The following is a 21,924-nucleotide window of genomic DNA, read 5'->3' on the forward strand; positions in this document are numbered from 1 at the left end:
ATAAAATTGTACAATTGGACATTAAATGCTAAAAATGCAAAAGATGCCTATTTTTGTAATTTTCATTCTTGTAAAACAAACTTAATTATTCCTAATTGTAGAATTAAATCCTAAATGCAAATGCGACATATTTTTGTATTTTTTTATTAATTTAACAAATAAACATGCACAGACAAATACAAATAATTATCCAAAATGTCACAAAAATTCTCAAAATTGCGCACCAAGGAAAATCGTTTTATTTTGAATTTTTTGGGAGTAATTCTTTCATAGGGCAGAAATCACGTGCTTACAATTACAAGCTCAAAGGGGTTAACTACGATACATAACAATTAGGCGGGTAAAATATACATTTCTGGTTCAACAAAGAAACGCCTATATCACTTTCAAGACTGAACAAAACTACTATTTCGCTTTGCAAACACACGGGGCAAGTTCTAGACATCAAATGTAATGCACTGAATAACGCAAAACCGTACACACACATGACACATAACTCACTCAGGATTGGATTCATTAAGACACTCTAGTCAAAGTAGTTAAGCAAAGTTAAAATCATATAATTTAAGATACTTATACAAGAGTCAAAACTGAGCCTAAGCGTCGCAACCAAAGTACTCACTATTCTCAAGGCATAACAAAGTTAAGAGATATTGCTTCATTTCAAAATACAACACAATGACTCCTACTCCAAAAAAACAAAAAACTAACTACACCCTGTTCAAACAAAACCCTTGAAAAAGAACTGCGGCACAAAGAAAAACCAAGGGGGAATTACTACACTACCTACAAAGAAAATATTTTTGTCCTTTTTTCTTGAGACTTAAATCCCTCAAGAAAATTGTCTAGGATATCCATCGTCGGGAAAAGTCCAATCTTTACTATTTAAAAAATATTCAATTAAACTAACATAACTAAAATAGCATAGAAAGTCACCCACACAATCTCCTCACCCCACATTTAAAATTGTGCATTGTCCCTAATGCACACCATACTAATAAGAGGGTAAAAGAAACTCTCTGGTAGGTCAAAGGCCGAAGCACTAGCAGCTCATGGGGTACTCAGACTTCTCCCGGGCTTGGTCCTTCGTGCGGGTTGTAGACATGTGATTTTTTACCCTCCTCAAGATTTTTCATATTTTAGTACGTAAATATTTAATTTAGGCCTAATATAGTTATTCCAACTCATTTTTACTATTTTACTTTTATTTTATTATAAGAAACGAAAATTACAAAAATAGAATCATTAATGTTTTGTAGTCATATTTAATCTTGAAAATATACCAAAAAATAATTTTGTTTTAACGGGCAATTATTTTAAAAATTATTTTTACTTAAGTAGGGTTAATTAATATTTTTGGTAATATTTCTATATGGATAGATTTTTAGTTAATTAAGCTAATTTTAAGCAAAGCTAATCATAAAAGCCCAAATTTCTAGCCCAATACCCTTAACACCTTTCTTAAAAAACCTAGAGACCTAGTACACAAAAAAGACCTAGGGACTAATTAGCAAAAAACACAAAATATAAAGACTCTAGACCTACATAAACCTAACGCCTATCAGCTAAAAGAGACAAAAAAATACGCCTAAAAACCTAGAGACTCCTAAGAATCAGCAGCGCCGCAGAACACTTTTTTGGATCGCCACCCCAAGAATCCCCATCGTTCATCTGTTTCTCCAATTGAAAAACCAAACGAACAGACTCTCCCGTGACCCGTCTGTCCTGCTTCTTCACTATCTTCATTAACAAAAACACACTGGGATTAAAGGAGAAGCAGCAGCCGAACGCTCCGACCACAAATTTTGGGGGCGTGGGATTTTTCTTTTATCTTGGTTAGGTTTTAGGTTTAGGAATTGAAAATTTTGATCAAACTTTCTTAATAATAAAGTTGGTTTTTATAGGCCGCTAGTTTAAATTTAGTTCATATAGTCCGAGGTGTGCTATCCACAATTTAATTTTACATGGTCCTTGTATTAATTTAGATATAAAGATGACAAATGCTCGTAGTTTACTTTAAGTGCATTAATTATAATTATCACAGTTATTACTAAAGCCCGGGGGTACATTTCATGTGGCTCGGTTCTAATTTCCAACAAGGTTAAATAGAACGTGTCGTGAACCACAGGTGCATTTCATGTGGCGTGGCTTGCGATATGTTTTAAATAACCTTGAATTAATTCTTTAAATAAGTAAAAGTGGTTTTCAAAAGTATAAATGTACATAGGTCTAAACATGTATTAAAATCAGATAATAGGCCAATAATAACAGTTGAGCAACCGTACTAAAACCACGGAATCCGGGAATGCCGGACACCTTCTTCCGGGTTAACAAAATTCCTTACCCGGATTTCTTTATTCGCGGACTATAGAATAGAGTCAATCTTTCCTCGATTAGGGATTTAAAATCGGTGACTTGGGACACCACAAATTATCCCAAATGACGACTCTGAATTTTAAATAAAAATAATCCTGTTTCGATTGTCACTTAAATTGGAAAAACTCACTTATACCCTTCCGGGGGTAGTAAAAAGGAGGTGTGACACGGGTACCTCACACTTAGTTCCAACCATCTGGTTTGCTGTTGCATCTTTCCAATAACTTTATTTTCCATGGTCCTAGAAGCTCAAAAATCGACATAACACAAATAATACAATAAAAAGAACAAAGCAGTAAAGTTGGGTTGCCTCCCAATAAGCGCTTGATTTAATGTCGCGGCACGACGCGAATCACTTTTTGCCTCCACTTTGAACTTATGAATTGGACCCCAAATTTTGATTCTGCTCTGTAATCATGCTCCTGGGGTGGTAGAACGAATTTGACTAGCCCAATAAAATAATGTAGTATTCTGCACTTCTCGGCCTTTGGATGAGGTGTGTAATCCCGACTTTCTAGCAAGAAGAATTCCAGAATGTAAGCATTTTGTTCCTCATTCATTGACTCCTCAAGTGGCTCGGACGACTCTATTTCCATATCATCATCCAAACACAATGTGAAAAAATGCTTGGAGTGTGGACCAATGCGCTCAACTACATGAACATTGGGACTGTCTACATTCTCAACACTAATGACAACAGAGTCAACTAAATATGTATTCTCAATATCCTTAGTTGACTCTAGTATCTCTTCTACGATATCGGCATCCTCACATTTTAGTTTGATTGATTGTTGGTGTTTTACTTTGGCCTTCTCCTCTAGCTCCTTAATTTTTGTATCTAATTCACGCTCTTCTTGGATACTATTCACAATATTGGCTTGTTGAGCATTAAAAACTTCAACCAGTTGACTCATATGAACTTTCAAGTTGTGAATAGTTTCCTCCTGCCTTTCTATCTGCAGTTGTAATTTACTATGTTGTTCCAAAATGCACTTTAACATATCTTCGATCTTCTTTAGGTCAGCTTCCCTAGGTTTTTTATTCCTATTAACTTCACTAGAAAAAGAAGAACCATCAAAGTAAGGGGTTGGGGGAAGGTAAGAAATATAAGCACAACCGTGAAAGCGACCATCTTGACCACCACACATATCACACACATTCCACACATAAGATTGAGTTGGTGCACATAACTCGCTCTCGGGAATATTTTGATAATTTTGCCTGGGTGGTTTTCTTCACAATATGCATAAGGATGATTAAAAGTAGAATTACCAACATCAAAATTCTCATAATTCCGTGATGCCATGTTTCTCAAATAAACAAATAAAACTAAAATAAAAAAATCAAATACTAAAAAAATTAAAATAAAAGTTCAAACTTGAAACCTAGCAATATGTACACCTAATTAACTAAATAATTAAATTAGTAGATTAACAACTAAAGATACTACGGGTTGGAGAAAAGATTAAGGAGGTCTAGAGTTATGATTTTTCCAATTGTCGGAATCATTCCCGCTATGTCTTCTATAATTTCGCCTAAGTATTCTCTACCGATCATGAGCGCTTTGCGTGTTGTAGTTCTCTCCCGAGTAATTACGACAATTTACTAGACATACTCTCCCGAGTTATGCTAGCTGACTTTAATTACAACTCACTTAGATCGCACCCAAGGTTTCGTTATCCCTAATCCCACCTTTAAACCCTTGGTTATTGATTCCTCACATACGTCGGGAGTGATATTGTTCAACAACTACCTAAATATGCACTCTCTCCCGAGTAATACATACTAAATAGGCACAACTAATTGAGTATTCTATCAATTAACTACAACAAGAACATAGTTGAACAAATAGAGATTATACTACGGCTCAATTATATAAAAACATAATAAGAATTTATCCTACAAAAGGTTCCATCAAAACCCTAGATAACAAATTAGCTATTCATAATAGTATGTAAAACTACAATACTAAAAGTCATAACCAACAATGAAAAATAGGAATAGGAAGGAAAAACTCGTAGAAGAATTCCCCGCCTTGGTCCTATTGTGTCTGTGCCTCCTTAGGTCGAATCTGTGTCTCAAATCTGTCCAACCTCCTGAATAGCGTTTTTACATGTATTTATACCAAGTAGGGTCGGGCCCAAACAAAAATACCTTCTCCAGTGCGAAATAGGACAACCACTCTGTAAAATTTGCACTATCGCGCTGCATGGGGCGACGCACCATGCGGTGCAGCAGTGAGAAAGTTCAGATTGCTGATTCTGACAGGCTGCAGGAAATTTCCACTGGCGTGTTGCACTGCGCGCTGCAATAGCGGGAATTTGCAAAAATGCAAAACATGAAAGTTTTATCCCTTTCAAATAGTTTTCCAACGATATACTTTGGAGCCCAAATGGAGTTCTGAGTGAAAAGTTATGTGCATTTTACTAGACAATGCATCGTATGCCCGCTTGATTCTTTGTTTCGTTCTTAACTATCATCTGTTGATCCCCCAACACGATCCAAGCTTAATTCCTTGGGCTTTTACTCAGACTTCAAAGCTCCAAATCACTTGAATTCATTCCATAATATCTTCACAGCTCGGAATCACTCCTACAAGGCATAAAACACATAACTAGTGCAAAACACTAGCGATTAAAGCTCAAACTCAATTAAAGTGTAGTAAATTAGAGTGTAATAAGCGACTAAAATATGCAATTATAGCCGATCATCAACACCCCACACTTAAACCGTTGCTCGTCCTCGAGCAATGAAACTACACTTTATATAGACACGACCTTTTTAAGCAATTTCCCGAACTCATCACACCAAGAATATTTAAAATAGAATATGCACAAAAGTGTAACATCTTCACCTCAAGATTTGACTCACAAGTACCACGCATTATTCACAACTCACCCACTTATTCTAACATAGAGGTCACTGATATTACATTTCCTTCATGAATCAAGTGCCCTCACACAATAAAAGATAGTAGTTCCACACAATATAAAAGTTAAGAACCATTAGGAACTCAAGATAGAAAGAATTTACTCACTCTCAGAAACAACATTCATATGCCACAAAAGATGCACCATAGGCTTGCCCGTAGTGTACTACTCTAATTGAGATTATTCAGTCTAGGATCAAGTAAGACTTTATTTGGTTGTAATGTAGGCTGAGGGATGGATAGGATACATTTAGATATACAAGTGACTACACCTCCCTAATCACTTTAATACATACATTTAACATTTAAAACCCCACTTATGTCAAACCAAAACTCTACATTCACATCAATGTATATTAACTCCATACTTCTTTAAGCACAATTACGTCAAAAGCCACCACCACAAGGAATATTCTTCACAACAATACAACTATTTTTTTTCTTTTCTTTCTTTTTCAATTCAAGTGGCTCTTACTTTTTTTTAAAACAGTGCACCTTTCTCCTTATTTCATTAGTTCCACTCAAAATCCAAACCAACCACCCTACACTTTAACTTTTAAAAAGTTCATAACAATTCAAGTGCTCATGAGAGGTGAAAAGGTTCAAAAAGATGGTTAATTCAAACAAATGGGTAAGACTTGTAATGTGGTTGCCAAAAAAACAAGATTATAGGCTCAAAGAGGTTAACTACGATACATAACAATTAGGCGGGTAAAATATACATATGTGGTTCAACAAAGAAACGCCTATATCACTTCCAAGACTGAACAAAACTACTATTTTGCTTTGCAAACACACGGGGCAAGTTCTAGACATCGAATGCAATGCACTGAATAACGCAAAACCTTACAAACACATGACATATAATTCACTCAGGATTGGATTCATCAAGACACTATAGTCAAAGTAGTTAAGCAAAGTTAAAATCATATAATTTAAGATACTTATACAAGAGTCAAAAACTGAGCCTAAGCGTCACAACCAAAGTACTCACTATTCTCAAGGCATAACAAAGTCAAGAGATATTGCTTCATTTCAAAACACAACACAATGGCTCCTACTCCAAAAAAACAAAAAACTAACTACACCCGGTTCAAACAAAATCCTTGGAAAAGAACTGCGGCACAAAGAAAAACCAAGGGGGAATTACTACACTAGCTACAAAGAAATGTTTTTGTACTTTTTTCTTTAGACTTAAATCCCTCAAGAAAATTGTCTAGGATATCCATCGTCGGAAAAAGTCTAATCTTTACTATTTAAAGAAAATATTCAATTAAACGAACATAACTAAAATAACATAGAAAGTCACATAGACAATCTCCTCACCCCACACTTAAAATTGTGCATTGTCCCCAATGCACACTATACTAATAAGAGGGTAAAAGAAACTCCCTGGTAGGCCAAAGGCTGACGCATTAGTAGCTCATGGGGTACTCAAACTTCTCCCGGGTTTGGTCCTTCGTGCGGGTACCTCACACTTAGTTCTAACCATCTGGTTTGTTGTTGCATCTTTCTAATAACTTTGTTTTCCATGGTCCTAGAAACTCAAAAATCGACGCAACACAAATAATATAATACAAAAAACAAAGCAGTAAAGCTGGGTTATCTCCCAACAAGCGCTTGATTTAACGCCGCGACACGACGTGAATCACTTTTTACCTCCACTTTGAACTTATGAATTGGACCCCAGGTTTTGATTCTGCTCTGTGATCATGCTCCTGGGGTGGTAGAACGAATTTGACTAGCCCAATAAAATAATGTAGTATTCTGCACTTCTTGGCCTTTGGATGAGGTGTGTAATCCCGACTTTCTAGCAAGAAGAATTCCAGAATGTAAGCATTTTGTTCCTCATTCATTGACTCCTCAAGTGGCTCGGACGACTCTATTTCCATATCATCATCCAAACACAATGTGAAAAAATGCTTGGAGTGTGGACCAATGCGCTCAACTACATGAACATTGGGACTGTCTACATTCTCAACACTAATGACAACAGAGTCAACTAAATATGTATTCTCAATATCCTTAGTTGACTCTAGTATCTCTTCTACGATATCGGCATCCTCACATTTTAGTTTGATTGATTGTTGGTGTTTTACTTTGGCCTTCTCCTCTAGCTCCTTAATTTTTGTATCTAATTCACGCTCTTCTTGGATACTATTCACAATATTGGCTTGTTGAGCATTAAAAACTTCAACCAGTTGACTCATATGAACTTTCAAGTTGTGAATAGTTTCCTCCTGCCTTTCTATCTGCAGTTGTAATTTACTATGTTGTTCCAAAATGCACTTTAACATATCTTCGATCTTCTTTAGGTCAGCTTCCCTAGGTTTTTTATTCCTATTAACTTCACTAGAAAAAGAAGAACCATCAAAGTAAGGGGTTGGGGGAAGGTAAGAAATATAAGCACAACCGTGAAAGCGACCATCTTGACCACCACACATATCACACACATTCCACACATAAGATTGAGTTGGTGCACATAACTCGCTCTCGGGAATATTTTGATAATTTTGCCTGGGTGGTTTTCTTCACAATATGCATAAGGATGATTAAAAGTAGAATTACCAACATCAAAATTCTCATAATTCCGTGATGCCATGTTTCTCAAATAAACAAATAAAACTAAAATAAAAAAATCAAATACTAAAAAAATTAAAATAAAAGTTCAAACTTGAAACCTAGCAATATGTACAACTACAACTACACCGTTAAGTCCCCGGCAACGATGCCAAAATTTGATCATGCCCAACTATGCCTTATAAAAAGGACTAAGAGGTCATTGCAAATACAATTCGGTTTACAAGTCCGGAGTCGAATCTCACAAAGAACTAAGGCTTAGCTACAACTGTTCAATATTGCTAAGAAGACAAGCTCGAACAATTCCTAAGTTATAAATATTAAGATTCTTATATCTAATTAACTAAATAATTAAATTAGTAGATTAACAACTAAAGGTACAACTTGTTGGAGAAAATATTAAGGAGGTCTAAAGTTATGATTTTCCCAATTGTCGGAATCCTTCCCGCTATGTCTTCTATAATTTCGCCTAAGTATTCTCTATCGATCATGAGCGCTCTGCGTGTTGTAATTCTCTCCCGAGTAATTACGAAAATTTACTAGACATACTCTCCTGAGTTACGCTAGCTGGCTTTAATTATAGCTCACTTAGATCGCACCCAAGGTTTCGTTATCCATAATCTCACCTTTAAACCCTTGGTTATTGATTCCTCACATATGTCGGGAGTGATGTTGTTCAACAACTATCTAAATATGCACTCTCTCCCGAGTAATACATACTAAATAGGCACAAATAATTGAGGATCCTATCAATTAACTACAACAAGAACGTAGTTGAACAAACAGAGATTATAGTACGACTCAGTTATGTAAAAACATAACAAGAATTTATCCTATAAAAGGTTCCATCAAAACCCTAGATAACAAATTAGCTATTCATAATAGTATGTAAAACTACAATACTAAAAGTCATAACCAACAATGAAAAATAGGAAGAGGAAGGATAAACTCGTAGAAGAATTTCCCGCCTTGCTCCTATTGTGTCTCTGCCTCCTTAGGTCGAATATGTGTCTCAAATCTGTCCAACCTCCTCAAAATAGCGTTTTTACATGTATTTATACCAAGTAGGGTTGGGCCCAGACGAAAATACCTTTGCCCACGCGAAATAAGACAACCACTCTGTAAAATTTGCACTATCGCACCGCATGGTGCGACGCACCATGCGGTGCGGCAGTGGAAAAGTTCAGATTGCCGATTCTGACAGGCTGCAGGAAATTTTCACAGGCACGGCGCACCATGCATCGCTGTATTGGGAATTTACGACATCACAAAACATAAAAGTTGTAGCCCTTCCAAATAGCTTTCCAACGATATATTGTGGAGCCCAAACAGAGTTCTGAGTGAAAAGTTATGTGCATTTTACTATACAATGCATTGTATGCCCGCTCGATTCTTTGTTTCGTTCTTAACTATCATCTGTTGATCCCTCAACTCGATCTCGGCTTAATTCCTTGGGCTTTTACTCAGACTTCAAAGCTCCAAATCACTTGAATTCATTCCATAATACCTACATAGCACGGAATCACTCCTACAAGGCATAAAACACATAATTAGTGTAAAACACTAGCGATTAAAGCTCAAACTCAATTAAAGTACAGTAAATTAGAGTGTAATAAGCGACTAAAATACGCAATTATAGCCTATCATCACTTAGTATAACACGTTTCCCTTTATCATGTGTAAGGGTGTACCAAAAAAATTGATAAATCGCACCCAATTGATAATACGAGTTCAATCGAGAAAAAAAAATTCGATGTGGTTTGGTATTGAAAAAAAACCCGGCCGTAATTGGTTTGGTTTGGTTTGGTTTTAACAAAAAAAAAGTCAAAAGCCAAACCAATCCAATATTACATTTGTAATTTTAAAAAATATTTTTTATATATAAATATTTATTATAATGTAATTTATAAATATTTCTTAAACTTTCTCACAATTTTATCTTTTAATGTACTATTTCAAACTTGGACTTAACAATTTTGAATGGTCCAATAAGTTTTATAGCCCATAAATATAGTAACTTAAATACAATTCAAATCAATACTAATACTAACAAAATAAATTCAATTCAATACTAGAAATGATAATAGTGCTGGATATCTATTTTAGCCAGAATTACTGGATGTACTTCGTTTATCTTTTTCCTCAAAGCTTAGTCATGTAATTAATAGTACTTATTAGATGTAATTATTTTAGCATGACTTATATGATACTTTTAGATTATGTTCATTTTTATCATGGATTATTAATTAGCAATATTTGTTTTATGCTATTTTATTATCTTTGTTATTGAATATCTTAGTTCAATGCTATGACTCATCTCATACTATTGTGTTATTTTCTTGAAAATATATTATTTAATTGTATCATACTAGGACTAAAGAAATATTTCGAGCACAAGTTATATATTTTGTGCTATAAAGACTTTATTGGAAATATGAAAACCCGAGGAAATCCGGGATTGAAAAACCCGACTTGGTTGGTTTGATTTGATTTAGAGATTTAAAAACCCGACGCCATTAGTTTGGTTTGATAACTAAAAAAATTTGAACCAACCCGACCCACGTACACCCCTAATCATGGGTCTAATTTGAAAAAATTGTCTTAGTGGCAACCCGCTGTTAATAATACCTAAAAGCTAATGGAGGTAAGAATGATTCTAAATCATATACATAGAAAACAATCCATTCTCTCAGCACATTATGACATTACCAAGGTGTAAATGTATGTAGCAACATAGAGCAAGGGAATTCGACTTACTTTCTCGTGGAGGAACTTAGCCCAGAAACGTGCAACTGCTCTGTCACAAGGGTCTTTAGGTAAAGTGGAAGGGCCATCAAATGTGTCATCAATATATTAAACAATTACAAGTGACTCAGCAATGGGCTTGCCATTGTGCAACAGCACAGGGATCTTCTTATGAACAGGGTTCGATTGAAGAAGCAGAGGGCTCTTGTTCTGTAAATCTTCTTCTATCAACTCATATTCTATGCCCTTAATATTCAGAGCCCATTCAACTCTGCGACTAAAAGGGCTCCCACTATGTCCAAGCAACTTCACTCCTGACATACTCTTACAATTTCCAACTCTCACAACTGTTATTATGTTAAAAGATTTTGTTATGGTGGTATGAATTGATCTTGGTGTTCTTTTATAGCTTGAAAAATCATAAAGAAATTTCCTAGGCACCAATCAAATTTATTTCTTGTTTGACACTTGAAGTTGATTGATACAATGGTTGCATTTGCTGAATTGCGGTGACAACTTATTACCAAGTCGTGGAAGCTTCTATTCATTAATTATTGCTGGCTACTTTTGAAAGTTTCTAGACACACAGACTTGTTTATTAATGTAAAGATTGCTTGGAGCCTGGATTTTTAGCAGCTGGGACAACGATGTTATTTTCAATGCTGACGTATTCAGCTCCTTAGGCCCTATGAATCGTTTGCGGTTGTCGTCTTCTTACGTTTGGATTTGGCTTCTTATAGAAAGGTCTTCAAATATAATTTCGATTGGACTAAAAAACTAAACTATAATATTTAAAATGAATAATTTACAACAAATAAGTCCATCAAGACATTGAACTAAAACATATTCGGATATGCTTTTATTCCTCTTTAGATACTTTTGGATTTGAAAAAAGTTTTCCAAACCCATAGTCACATTTTAGTTCGGCAAATAATCCATTTAGTCGAGTTTTTGACTAATATTGTCCATTATCTTTGATGGTAGGTCTATTTTGGTCTTTCAAATATAACTTTGAGCATATTTAGTCTCTTAAGTATGCTAAAGTGGAACACCTTTAGTCCCTTATCTTTGATGGTAGGTCTATTTTGATCCCTTAAATATAACCCTGAGCATATTTAGTCCCTTAAGTATGCTAAAGTGGAGCACCTTTAGTCTCACTGACATAATCATCCAATATCAATTACGAGGTTGGTTTCGGCACTCATCGTCCTTTTAATTTACTTATCGAAAATATTTTATAAACCAACACCCAATAATAGTACAGAGCTGACAAATTTAAGATTTTAACTCTGAAACTTTTACTTCTAAAAATTTCGGTTGATTTTCCAAAAAGATAAGTTAAAATTTGAAAAAATTAGAGCTGCCCATATCACTTCTAGGCATATTATTGAAGCAAACGAATAACCAGATTGTATTCTCACTTTTAGCTTGAGCTAGAAATTATTTACATCTGGTAGCCGAAAAAGTATATAAAATTTGTATAATTTTTGTGTATTAACATACAAAATGTATATATATACAAAATAATATATAAATTTTATACATTTTCCAGGTCAAAATTTTAGAAGACACTATCTAAAAATGAAGAATTAAAATGATAATTTGCGTTATCCAATAAAAGGAGAGGAAATCTTTTGCTTCAAAGTTGAAGATTTGCTTCATGAATCAGAGTTGATTAACATCGTTAGTTTTTGAACTCATTCTGTCAATGAGACTAAAAGTGCTCCATTTTAACATACTTAAGGGACTAAATATGCTCAGGGTTATAATTTGAGGGACCAAAATAGGCCTACCCTTAAAGATAAGGGACTAAAGATGCTCACTTTAGCATACTTAAGGGATTAAATATGCTCAGGTTATATTTGAGGGACCAAAATAGACCTACCTCAAAGATAAAGGACAGTATTGGCCAAAAACTCCCATTTAGTCCTGTTATTCTATATTCTGATTTTAGTTCTTGTATATCCAACTTATCAATTATATATATAATGTGAGTGATTCTAATTCTCCCCAAAGAAATTAACAGACAATTAACTCCACCTAGGATCACTTTTGGTATTAAATCTTAGCCGGTGAAGAACCACTTGAAAGGCATGCCTCAGAGCCATATAAAAAGGCGAAGAAAGTTCGATATACCCAAACAAAAAATAAATCTTCTAAGTTCTAAGGGAGAGAGTTTCTATTCTCAATAGTACAACAAAGTTTTCAATTTGTGCACAGTATATGGCTGCCTTGTAAAATCTTCATCAATGTTTTAATGAAGATAACGAACAACAATTTATAGGAATTGAGATGATTATATGAATTCTAGTTTCAAACAAAGCTAAAGTCTTAAAATCCAATGAAATTTACTACTATGTCAACAAATCCGATTTTTTCTTCGCCAAAGAACTTCTTGTCCCTTGAGTTCATTGTCCAGATTCCAGAACTTTCAGTAGCTCATATGCTTCCTCTTTATCTTTCTCTTGCCTTCTCTTTTGCTCCACCAAGTTTTGTATACTGGTGGCAAACACTGGAAAAGGCAGAAAACTTTAGGATGATGTATTTCGTATAATTATGGGTGACAAAATGGTTCAAAGAAAATAGTTAACCACCCATATTATTCATTAAAAAATGGGTTGGTTAATAAACTATTTAAAAACGGGTCAAATATGGATAAGAACCATATTATCCATTTAGAAAATGGATAACCAATGGATAACTAATGGGTCTAACTTTTACATTTGTAAAGCCTCAAATTAGGGGTTCCTCAAGTTAGGGAGACTAAGAATTCTCCCAAAAGTGATCATATGTAAGAAGTCATGGATAATATGGTTATCCATATTATCCGCCGGTTAACCCGTTTTTTATTCGTATTAAATATGGGTCGGGTCAGATCCGTTTTTTATTATCTGTTTTCAACCCGAACCATACGGTAAGTACTTTTTTGAAAAACTATTTTTTTTTCAAGAAAGTCATTTTCTAGTTATTAGAGCACAAGTTAACTACCAGTTTACTATGTTTAGATTACTGCTTTGATCAGTTTTTCAGCCAGTAATTTGGATTTTATTATTCCTTTATTTCTCTAAAATAAATTCCTTTATTCAAGGAGTTTGTTTAGCAAGTAGTTTACTTCTCCTCTTCCAGAAGAGTTAGGTTAGGGAAGTGTTTATTTCATTATTGTATTTGTCACGACCCAAAATCCACTAAGGGTCGTGATGGCACCGGACACTGCTATCAGGCAAGCCAACCAAAATACTTAATTAAATTCTCGTTTTAAATACTTCTGAAATCACTTCTTTTATAAGTTTGAACAATATATAGTAAATTCCTCTAAATAAAAAATGAAACATTTGACAACTTTTAAATTTTTTGAATAAACCCATAGATATTCCAGAACCCGGTGTCACAAGTGCATGAGCAATTTCTAAGAAATAATGTAATACAAAAACTGTCCGGAATACAATATTGGAGAAAATAAATACAGTATTCTGAAAGAGACTTGTTGGCTGCGGGTCGTCTCGGGAAATGCAACTCACCTAAGTCTCCGTATCAACCATGCTGCTGCGCTCACTAGACCACTAGAGATGCATGTGCATGTGCAACAAAAATGCACAGAAGTGTAGTATGAGTACGAAAATAACGTGTACCCAATAAGTATCTTGTCTAATCTCGAAGAAGTAGAGACGAGAGGTCGATTTCGATACTTACTAGTGGTCCAATAATGTCATATCAATAATATATTAAATCGTGGATTTTTTAAGTCATGATTATAATCCGATAGGTTGAAGCAAGTAAACAATTCTCTCTTTTATAGGAAATTTCCAAATTCTTTTTCATCATTTAAACATATATTCTTAAGCCAGAAAGGGGCAACAACAACTTCAATAAGTTTCAAGGCAAGCAATACAAGCATGCGCAAATCATGCCGATGTCGTACGATCCGATCCAACAGAAATGTAAAATGCGCATTGCCGAGGGTCGAATGACGCGAACCATAGATACATCTATTACCCCGCTCGCGTATCGTACATGCGACGCGGTCAACATAAATAAATAAATACCCCGCTCGCGAATCATACATGCGACGCGGGCACACATAGATACACACAGTCAAATAGCCAATTAAGAGTTTATCGGGAAATGTTTATTCCAATAAAAGCCAATTCTCTTTTAATGATTTAAGAAAATTGAAGCTTAATCTGTTTAGAAATTCATTTACTAATTCGATGTGATTTAAGCAATTCAAGATGTCAATAATATTAAAAATAATTCAAGTATAGCATGATTTTGGATCCTAGACTACCCGAACAATAACATAATAGTAGCTACGCACGGACTCTTGTCACCTCGTGCGTGCGGAGCCCCCACAAATAGGAGCACATAATCAATTACCTCACCTATGGAGACAATTCCCTCTTACAAGGTTAGAAAGGAGGCTCACCTCGCTCCGAAGATCCATAACCGACATTCTACGCTCTTCCGAAACTCGAATCGATGCACAATGCTCCAAAACTAGCCAATAATTATGCAAATCCATTAATATATGTTCAATTACTCATTACAGTCCAATTTATAAAAGTTTCTAACCTCGATAGTTGACGAATACACCATCGGGCCCACATGCCCGGATTCCAAACTTTTTCAAAGTTTACCCATGAACTCACGAACTCAAATATATGATTTTCTCTTAATTCTATACCCAAAATCGTGGCCAAATTCCAATATTATCAATTTTTAGGTTTTCCTCAAACCCCCCGAATTTCTACCCATTTACATGCTAGAATCCATACATAATCGATATATTTAAATCAAGATAGGTGGGGATAGCATACCTTATCGTTGATGATGAAAATCCTCTCTTGAACCCCTCTAAGAATCGCCCAATCCAAGAAAAGAAAATGAAAAAAATGAGCCAAATCCTGTTTTTTTTAAAACACCCACTACCTCCAGCACTTTCCGCACCTGCGGTCCCTTGACCGCTTATGCGGTTTCGCAGGTGCGAGAGACCCTACCGCTTCTGCGGTTTCCTCCATGCTCCCCCTTTCCGCTTCTGCGCCCTCTCTACCGCATCTGCGGCCAAACGACCGCATCTGCGGTCCCAACTCTCTTCCGCCAATACCCCATCTGCGATCATAGGGCCGCTTCTGCGGCTCCGCACCTGCGGCCCTAGACTCGCAGGTGCGGTTACACCAGCAACTTTAGCTCTTCTTCAAACTCCAAATTCGATCCGTTAACCACCCGGAATCCACCCGAGGCCCTCGGGACCTCAACTAATCATACCAACCAGTCCCAAAACACATTACGGACTAGCTCGAGGTCTCAAATCATATCAAACAATGCCAAAATCATGAATCGACCTCCAATCCAAGCTTTATGAACTTTAGAATTTTAAACTTCAACTTTCGATGTTTAAACCTATCAAATTACGTCCGATTGACCTCAAATTTTGCACACAAGTCATATTTGACATTACAGACCTACTCTAACTTTCGAAATCGGAATCCGACCCCCGATATCAAAAAGTCCACTTCCGGTCAAACTTCTCAAAAACCTTCAAATTTCTATCTTTAGCCAAATGACTTCAAAATGACCTACGGACCTCCGAATTCGCTTCCGATCGCGCTCCCAATACTAGAATCACCATACGGAGCTATTCCCAGACTCGTAATCCCAACCGAACATCGATAACACTGAAATGCGCTTCAATCCAAACTTATAAAATTTCTTCCAAAATGTTAACTTCCACAATAGGCGCCAAAATGCTCCCGAGTCATCCAAAACGCGATCCGGGCATATGCCCAAGTCCGAAATTATCATATGAACCTATTGGAACCTTCAGATCCCGATTCCGAGGTTGTTTACTCAAAAATCCAATCTTAGTTAATTCTTTCAACTTAAAGCTTCCGAAATGAGAATTTTCTTTCCAAATCAACTCCGAACTTCCCGGAATTCAATTATGACCGTGCGCACGTCATAATACCTGAAGTGAAGCTGATCATGGCCTCAAACTGCTGAACGACGTGCTAGAGCTCAAAACGACCGGGCGGGCCATTACATTCTCTCCCACTTAAACATATGTCCATCTTCGAACATGCTAAGAACTGCGCTGGAGTTGTCTGAAATCATAGTTACACACCTTGTGTACCTACCCGTGCTACCACAACTTAGTTGAGCACATCGGCTCAAGCAAATCTAAAGATATTCTCTTTTTCACTTATGCAGATAAGCCTTAGAGCCCAATTCCAACATCCGGAATTCTCGGTCAGACCTGTTTCTAACATACAAACACCGTATCAATCACCACGCGATGTACCAGAATATGACTGCATACCCTTGCTAATTTCACACCTTGCACCGCTTTATTCACAGAACCACAATAACATTCTCTGAGCGTAATAACCAACATTTCCCGAATCTAATGCTCGCAATGCACCTCATGATATATATATAAGTCTTGTTCCAACTATTGCAATACTGCCACGACATAAGAGGTGTGTAGAAATTCATAACCGACTGCTGAATTCAACAAATCATTGGGTCTATATTTCCGAAAAGAACCATCATCTTATCCTGAAACAAATAATGATCTTAGTTCCTTAATATACTTCATATAATCAGATTGCACTGATCCTAAATCTAATGCTCTCGTCTCACCTAGTACGAACTGCTCAGGCAATAAGCCACCCAGACATGACCAAAAGTTTCATATGATGCCACAATATGCCAATAGGCTACCAATTCGAACGCGATACCAAGGAAATCAAACTTTGAAAAGGAAATCCAATTACACCGCTCGCGAATCATACATTTGACGCGGTTAACATGCTAAACAGACACATCGCTCACGAATCATACATGCGACGCGGTCAACATAATTAAACAAACACCCCGCTCGCGAATCATACATGCGACGCGGGCACATAGCTAATATGAGTTTTCCTCATAAAAATAGGAAACCAAACACATAAAAATAGATATGGGGAACTGTACTCAGCATCACACTGTTGCAGCGCGCAACCCGATCCAAACAACATAACCATGGCGGCGTGCCACCCGATCCACCCATAAAACTCACATAAGGAGATACACACCGAGCTAGATTGCTCCTTTTAATAAAATACCGAATATCGGTCACAAACACACTAAGTGCATAATTCCATCCCTAGGGAGACGTATAGCGCAATAAGCTACAAAACTCAAGCACAACTGAGGTGCGGTATACGATCTGAATCTCAAAGCCATCCTGTTCACATAACATCATCTTTACGCGGAACCTCAACACATAGGAAATTCACAAGCCGTCTCACAACTCACACGGCTCAATACATCATTATATGAAATAGCTGACAACAAAATAACACCCCGACTACTCTTTCATAAGGAGCGCTTGGTTGAAATGAACACATCTGGCCTGATATAGAGCCCATATTCACATTTAAATCCATCCACCGACCTCAAGTCAATCCTGATCGTACCAAACTAGGCCAATAATCTTTTAAAGGTCCATACTAACTCCCCTTTCCTCATAACACACAAGAACAACCATCACAACTGGAGTACTCCTCTATAGTCCACAACCTCATAGACCGAGTACCCTCAAGGCATCAATTCTCAATTTAACGACATCACTACAATCTTCATACTTAGTTTAACTCTTCATTCAATCAAGTGACTACATGCCACACTTATACAACCTTCCCGTGGGGCACGCTCCCACAACCTTTCGTAATAGATAACGAGTATGTACATCCAAACCACCGGCCGCACTAACGCTGAAAAGCGATCAAGAATCTTTAACCAGGATGCAAAGCCTTTTTCACAAAACACCAATCTCAGGTGACGTTGAAGACAATACCAACTTACCTTAAGCATCGAAACTCCTTTCCTGCTCATCCGAGCTCGTGACATCCTTGTTAACACCGAACTGCAACCTTGATCCTAACTTCCAATTCCATACCACTCATCGTACCCAACATGCCATTATACGATAGGACACGTTTCATCATAACTTCGGAACCACTAATAGATCAACACTTCATCATATAAAAACTTTCCACTTAACTCACTTTAGGGGAACCATAGCAACACACAGGTGAATTCTCATAACCGTGGAATATGCAAATCTCAAAGTAGTGGTCTAAGCCACCATAGCCCTTCCGGGATCCGCTTACACATAGCAGACCGTAACAGTATAATGTTTCTGAATAATATCAATTAAAGTGGCTGACAAGCCTCGCACGTAGCGTCACAAATCGCTTGCATAGCTTGATCATACTGAAGGAACTGATCACTACTGCCCACATGCCAATTTAACTATGGCTAACCAATCTATGTCCTTCCAATTTACCCTCGATTGTCTTAGAAATAATGATGACTCCATTCAACACATAACACACTCCATCCGCACCCATCTCAGTGACCTTGAATCACGAGACCATGTTGTCTCAAACCCCACGAACCATTTCATACCTCCCAAATGCTACACTGCAAGTCAAAACATCATAGAACATCCTGGGCCTCTTCTCATAAGCTACTGCGAAAGCTTGATTCTTAATTGTACCTATAGGCTCGAAATCATTAGGCACCATACTTTACCCCTTCGAATTCACTAGGACCATTGTTGAGAGCCACCCGCTGTGACTGGGCCCCGAATATAATCAACTCCATGATTCTTCTAGCACATGCATACCCTCCCGACGAAGCACCCAGCAGAATCACTTCCCTCAAAACCCGCACTTATACAAGGTATAAATCCTGAATCCTTCCCCAAGTCTGAGTATAAGCCAATAAGGCCAATCATAGCACACCTTTGACAATTCCTTTACTCAAATTATCACTTATGCTATTTTCCCGTAGCTGAAATAACTTACCAATACGCCGATAACCCGAAACCTCACAAGAAGATAACCATACAACCCAATCATCGGTGGTGGGACTCTACCACTTAGCTTGAAGCCACTATTACACAACTCTGGAATTCACTAGGATTTCTTATCTTTTCTTGACATAACCATGCGCAATCAACCGTAAATATTCTCGGAATCTTTCCGTAAAACCCCTTTTTATACTCTAAATCATTAACCACATTCGCAAGACCGATCTCTTTGCTGTATAACCAATAAAATTCTTCGCATAAGCTTTGCCAACCATGCGACTGCCGATCTGCTCACTGGAGATAACCCACCCGTGGAATTTATGTGCCGACATCTCCCAACGCTGTTGCACGGGTACAATCACTATGACATCAATAACCTATCCTAAGCCCGAGCTCACTCCCTAGCTGCACGAGTCCATTCATCCCTCGTGGACATCAATTTAATGTGCAGCAACATCCTTCCAATTCAAAGTTACATTGTATCCCTCTTCATTTCAAGCAGATCCTTTCCGTTATATCAAATCTCCTGCCGCATAATAGCCCATGCTTCAAATTAATCCGTAGATCCTAATCGCCAATCACTAAAATCCCCAAATCGCTCCAAACCCTCCTTAAGGGGTGTAGTCATCTTACCACCAGACACATATGCAACTCCGCCACTCTTCCACTTTGGCAAAACTCACCCCTTTAATCGACTATCCGACCTTTGCTTCTTATACTTGACCTTCTAGAAGGTTTAACCACCGCTTGACACTTCCCACATGTTTTTCATCATCGTTTGCTGCTCACTTATTGCCTTACCTTCGTAGCACTTGAACCCACAAATCGCTACTAACTTTAAACCTTTCTGGATATCATCTTTCTCTAGCCATCGACATTAGAAACATCGACTAAATACTGAACCATCGCACCTCGCAATCCCTGACCGTCGCTTCTTCAATACTGTCTTGCAATATCTTGCTCCGAAGGCGAATTGTAGAAGATCATAACACCGGCGAACCTAGTACATTCAATAAGGACAACGACACCTCATCATAGAAGAAAATCCCACCACGCTCGCAAATACCAAGCCTTGTTACTCCATCAACCTAAATCTGAACATCCTTAGCCTGATTGCCTTTCTCCCGTTGGGAATAAAATATCGAATCTCTAAATCATGCAATGAGTAAACCTCCCTTCAAGTCGTTCATTGACCCGACACGTAGGCAAGTATCCTTCCATCACATCAATACTGCGCGACAATCGTTCATAAGCATCATGGCAACTTGTGCCTAGCCTCAGAGCTCTCAGAAGTACCGCTACTGAGCTGAAACAATAGAATATCCTTTCACAAGGCAACGATAATAGCTCAACAACCCCGCAAGGAGAAACACCCCGTACCACATTCGTGGTACCATTACACTCTTTCTATTCTTGATTTATAACCAGCGGTTCGCATCGCGTAAGATTGAGTAGGAAGGAAACAAGGGCATAAGCCTCAAGGAATCAAATCGCACGTTGAGAAATCAAGAAGGGAAGTACTCCTAACAGCCTTGTAGCCTCCCGAAGATAAGTACAAACATCTCCGTACCGATCCGCGAGACTCTACTAGGCTTGCTCATGACTCGTGAGACCCTAGGGAACCTAGTGCTCTGATACGATGTTGTCACGATCCAAAATCCACTAAGGGTCATGATGGCGCCAGACACCGCTGTCAGGCAAGCCAACCAAAATACTTAATTAAATTCTCGTTTTAAATACTTTCGAAATCACTTATTTTATAAGTTTGAACAATACATAGTAAATTCCTCTTAATAAATAATGACACGTTTAACAACTTTAAATTTTTTTGAATAAACCCGTTGACATCCCAGAACCCGGTGTCACAAGTGCATGAGCAATTTCTAAGAAATAATATAATACAACAACCGTCCGGAATACAATATTGGACAGAAAATAAATATAGTAATATGAAAGAGACTTGCTGGCTGCGGGTCATCTCGGGAAATACAGCTCACCTAAGTCTCTGTATCAACCATGCTGCTGTGCTCACTAGGCCACTAGAGATGTATGTGCCTGTGCAACAAAAATGCACCGAAGTGTAGTATGAGTACGAAAACAACGTGACCCAATGAGTATCCCGTCTAATCTCGAAGAAGTAGAGATGAGAGGTTGACTTCGACACTTACTAGTAGTCCAATAATGTTATATCAATAATATATTAAATCGTGGATTTTTTTAAGACATGATTATAATCCGATAGGTTGAAGCAAGTAAATAATTCTCTCTCTTATAGGAAATTTCCAAATTCTTTTTCATCATTTAAACATATATTCTTAAGCCAGAAAGTGGAAACAACAACTTCAATAAGTTTCAAGGCAATCAATACAAGCATGCACAAATCATGCCAAGGTCGTACGACCCGATCCAACAGAAATGTAAAATGTGCACTGCCGAG

General features: G+C 37.2%; 1 protein-coding gene and 1 long non-coding RNA gene across 2 annotated transcripts; both read right to left on the reverse strand.

Annotated features, from left to right (window-relative positions):
- Positions 1 to 1,596: 1,596 nt before the first annotated feature.
- Positions 1,597 to 7,749, reverse strand: LOC138883773 (uncharacterized). The gene is made up of 3 exons (XM_070164484.1): positions 7,258 to 7,749; positions 3,033 to 3,332; positions 1,597 to 1,740 (listed from the first exon to the last, which is right to left on the reverse strand). Exons 1-3 carry the CDS (start codon positions 7,747 to 7,749, stop codon positions 1,597 to 1,599), a joined length of 936 nt encoding a protein of 311 aa, XP_070020585.1.
- Positions 7,750 to 8,659: 910 nt separating this feature from the next.
- On the reverse strand, positions 8,660 to 11,099 carry LOC138884211 (uncharacterized). The gene is made up of 2 exons (XR_011404395.1): positions 10,643 to 11,099; positions 8,660 to 9,413 (listed from the first exon to the last, which is right to left on the reverse strand). It is a non-coding gene; the product is annotated as an uncharacterized lncRNA (long non-coding RNA).
- Positions 11,100 to 21,924: the final 10,825 nt, after the last annotated feature.

This window comes from Nicotiana sylvestris, chromosome 12 (assembly GCF_000393655.2).
Source record: "Nicotiana sylvestris chromosome 12, ASM39365v2, whole genome shotgun sequence".
Taxonomy (NCBI): Eukaryota; Viridiplantae; Streptophyta; class Magnoliopsida; order Solanales; family Solanaceae; genus Nicotiana; species Nicotiana sylvestris.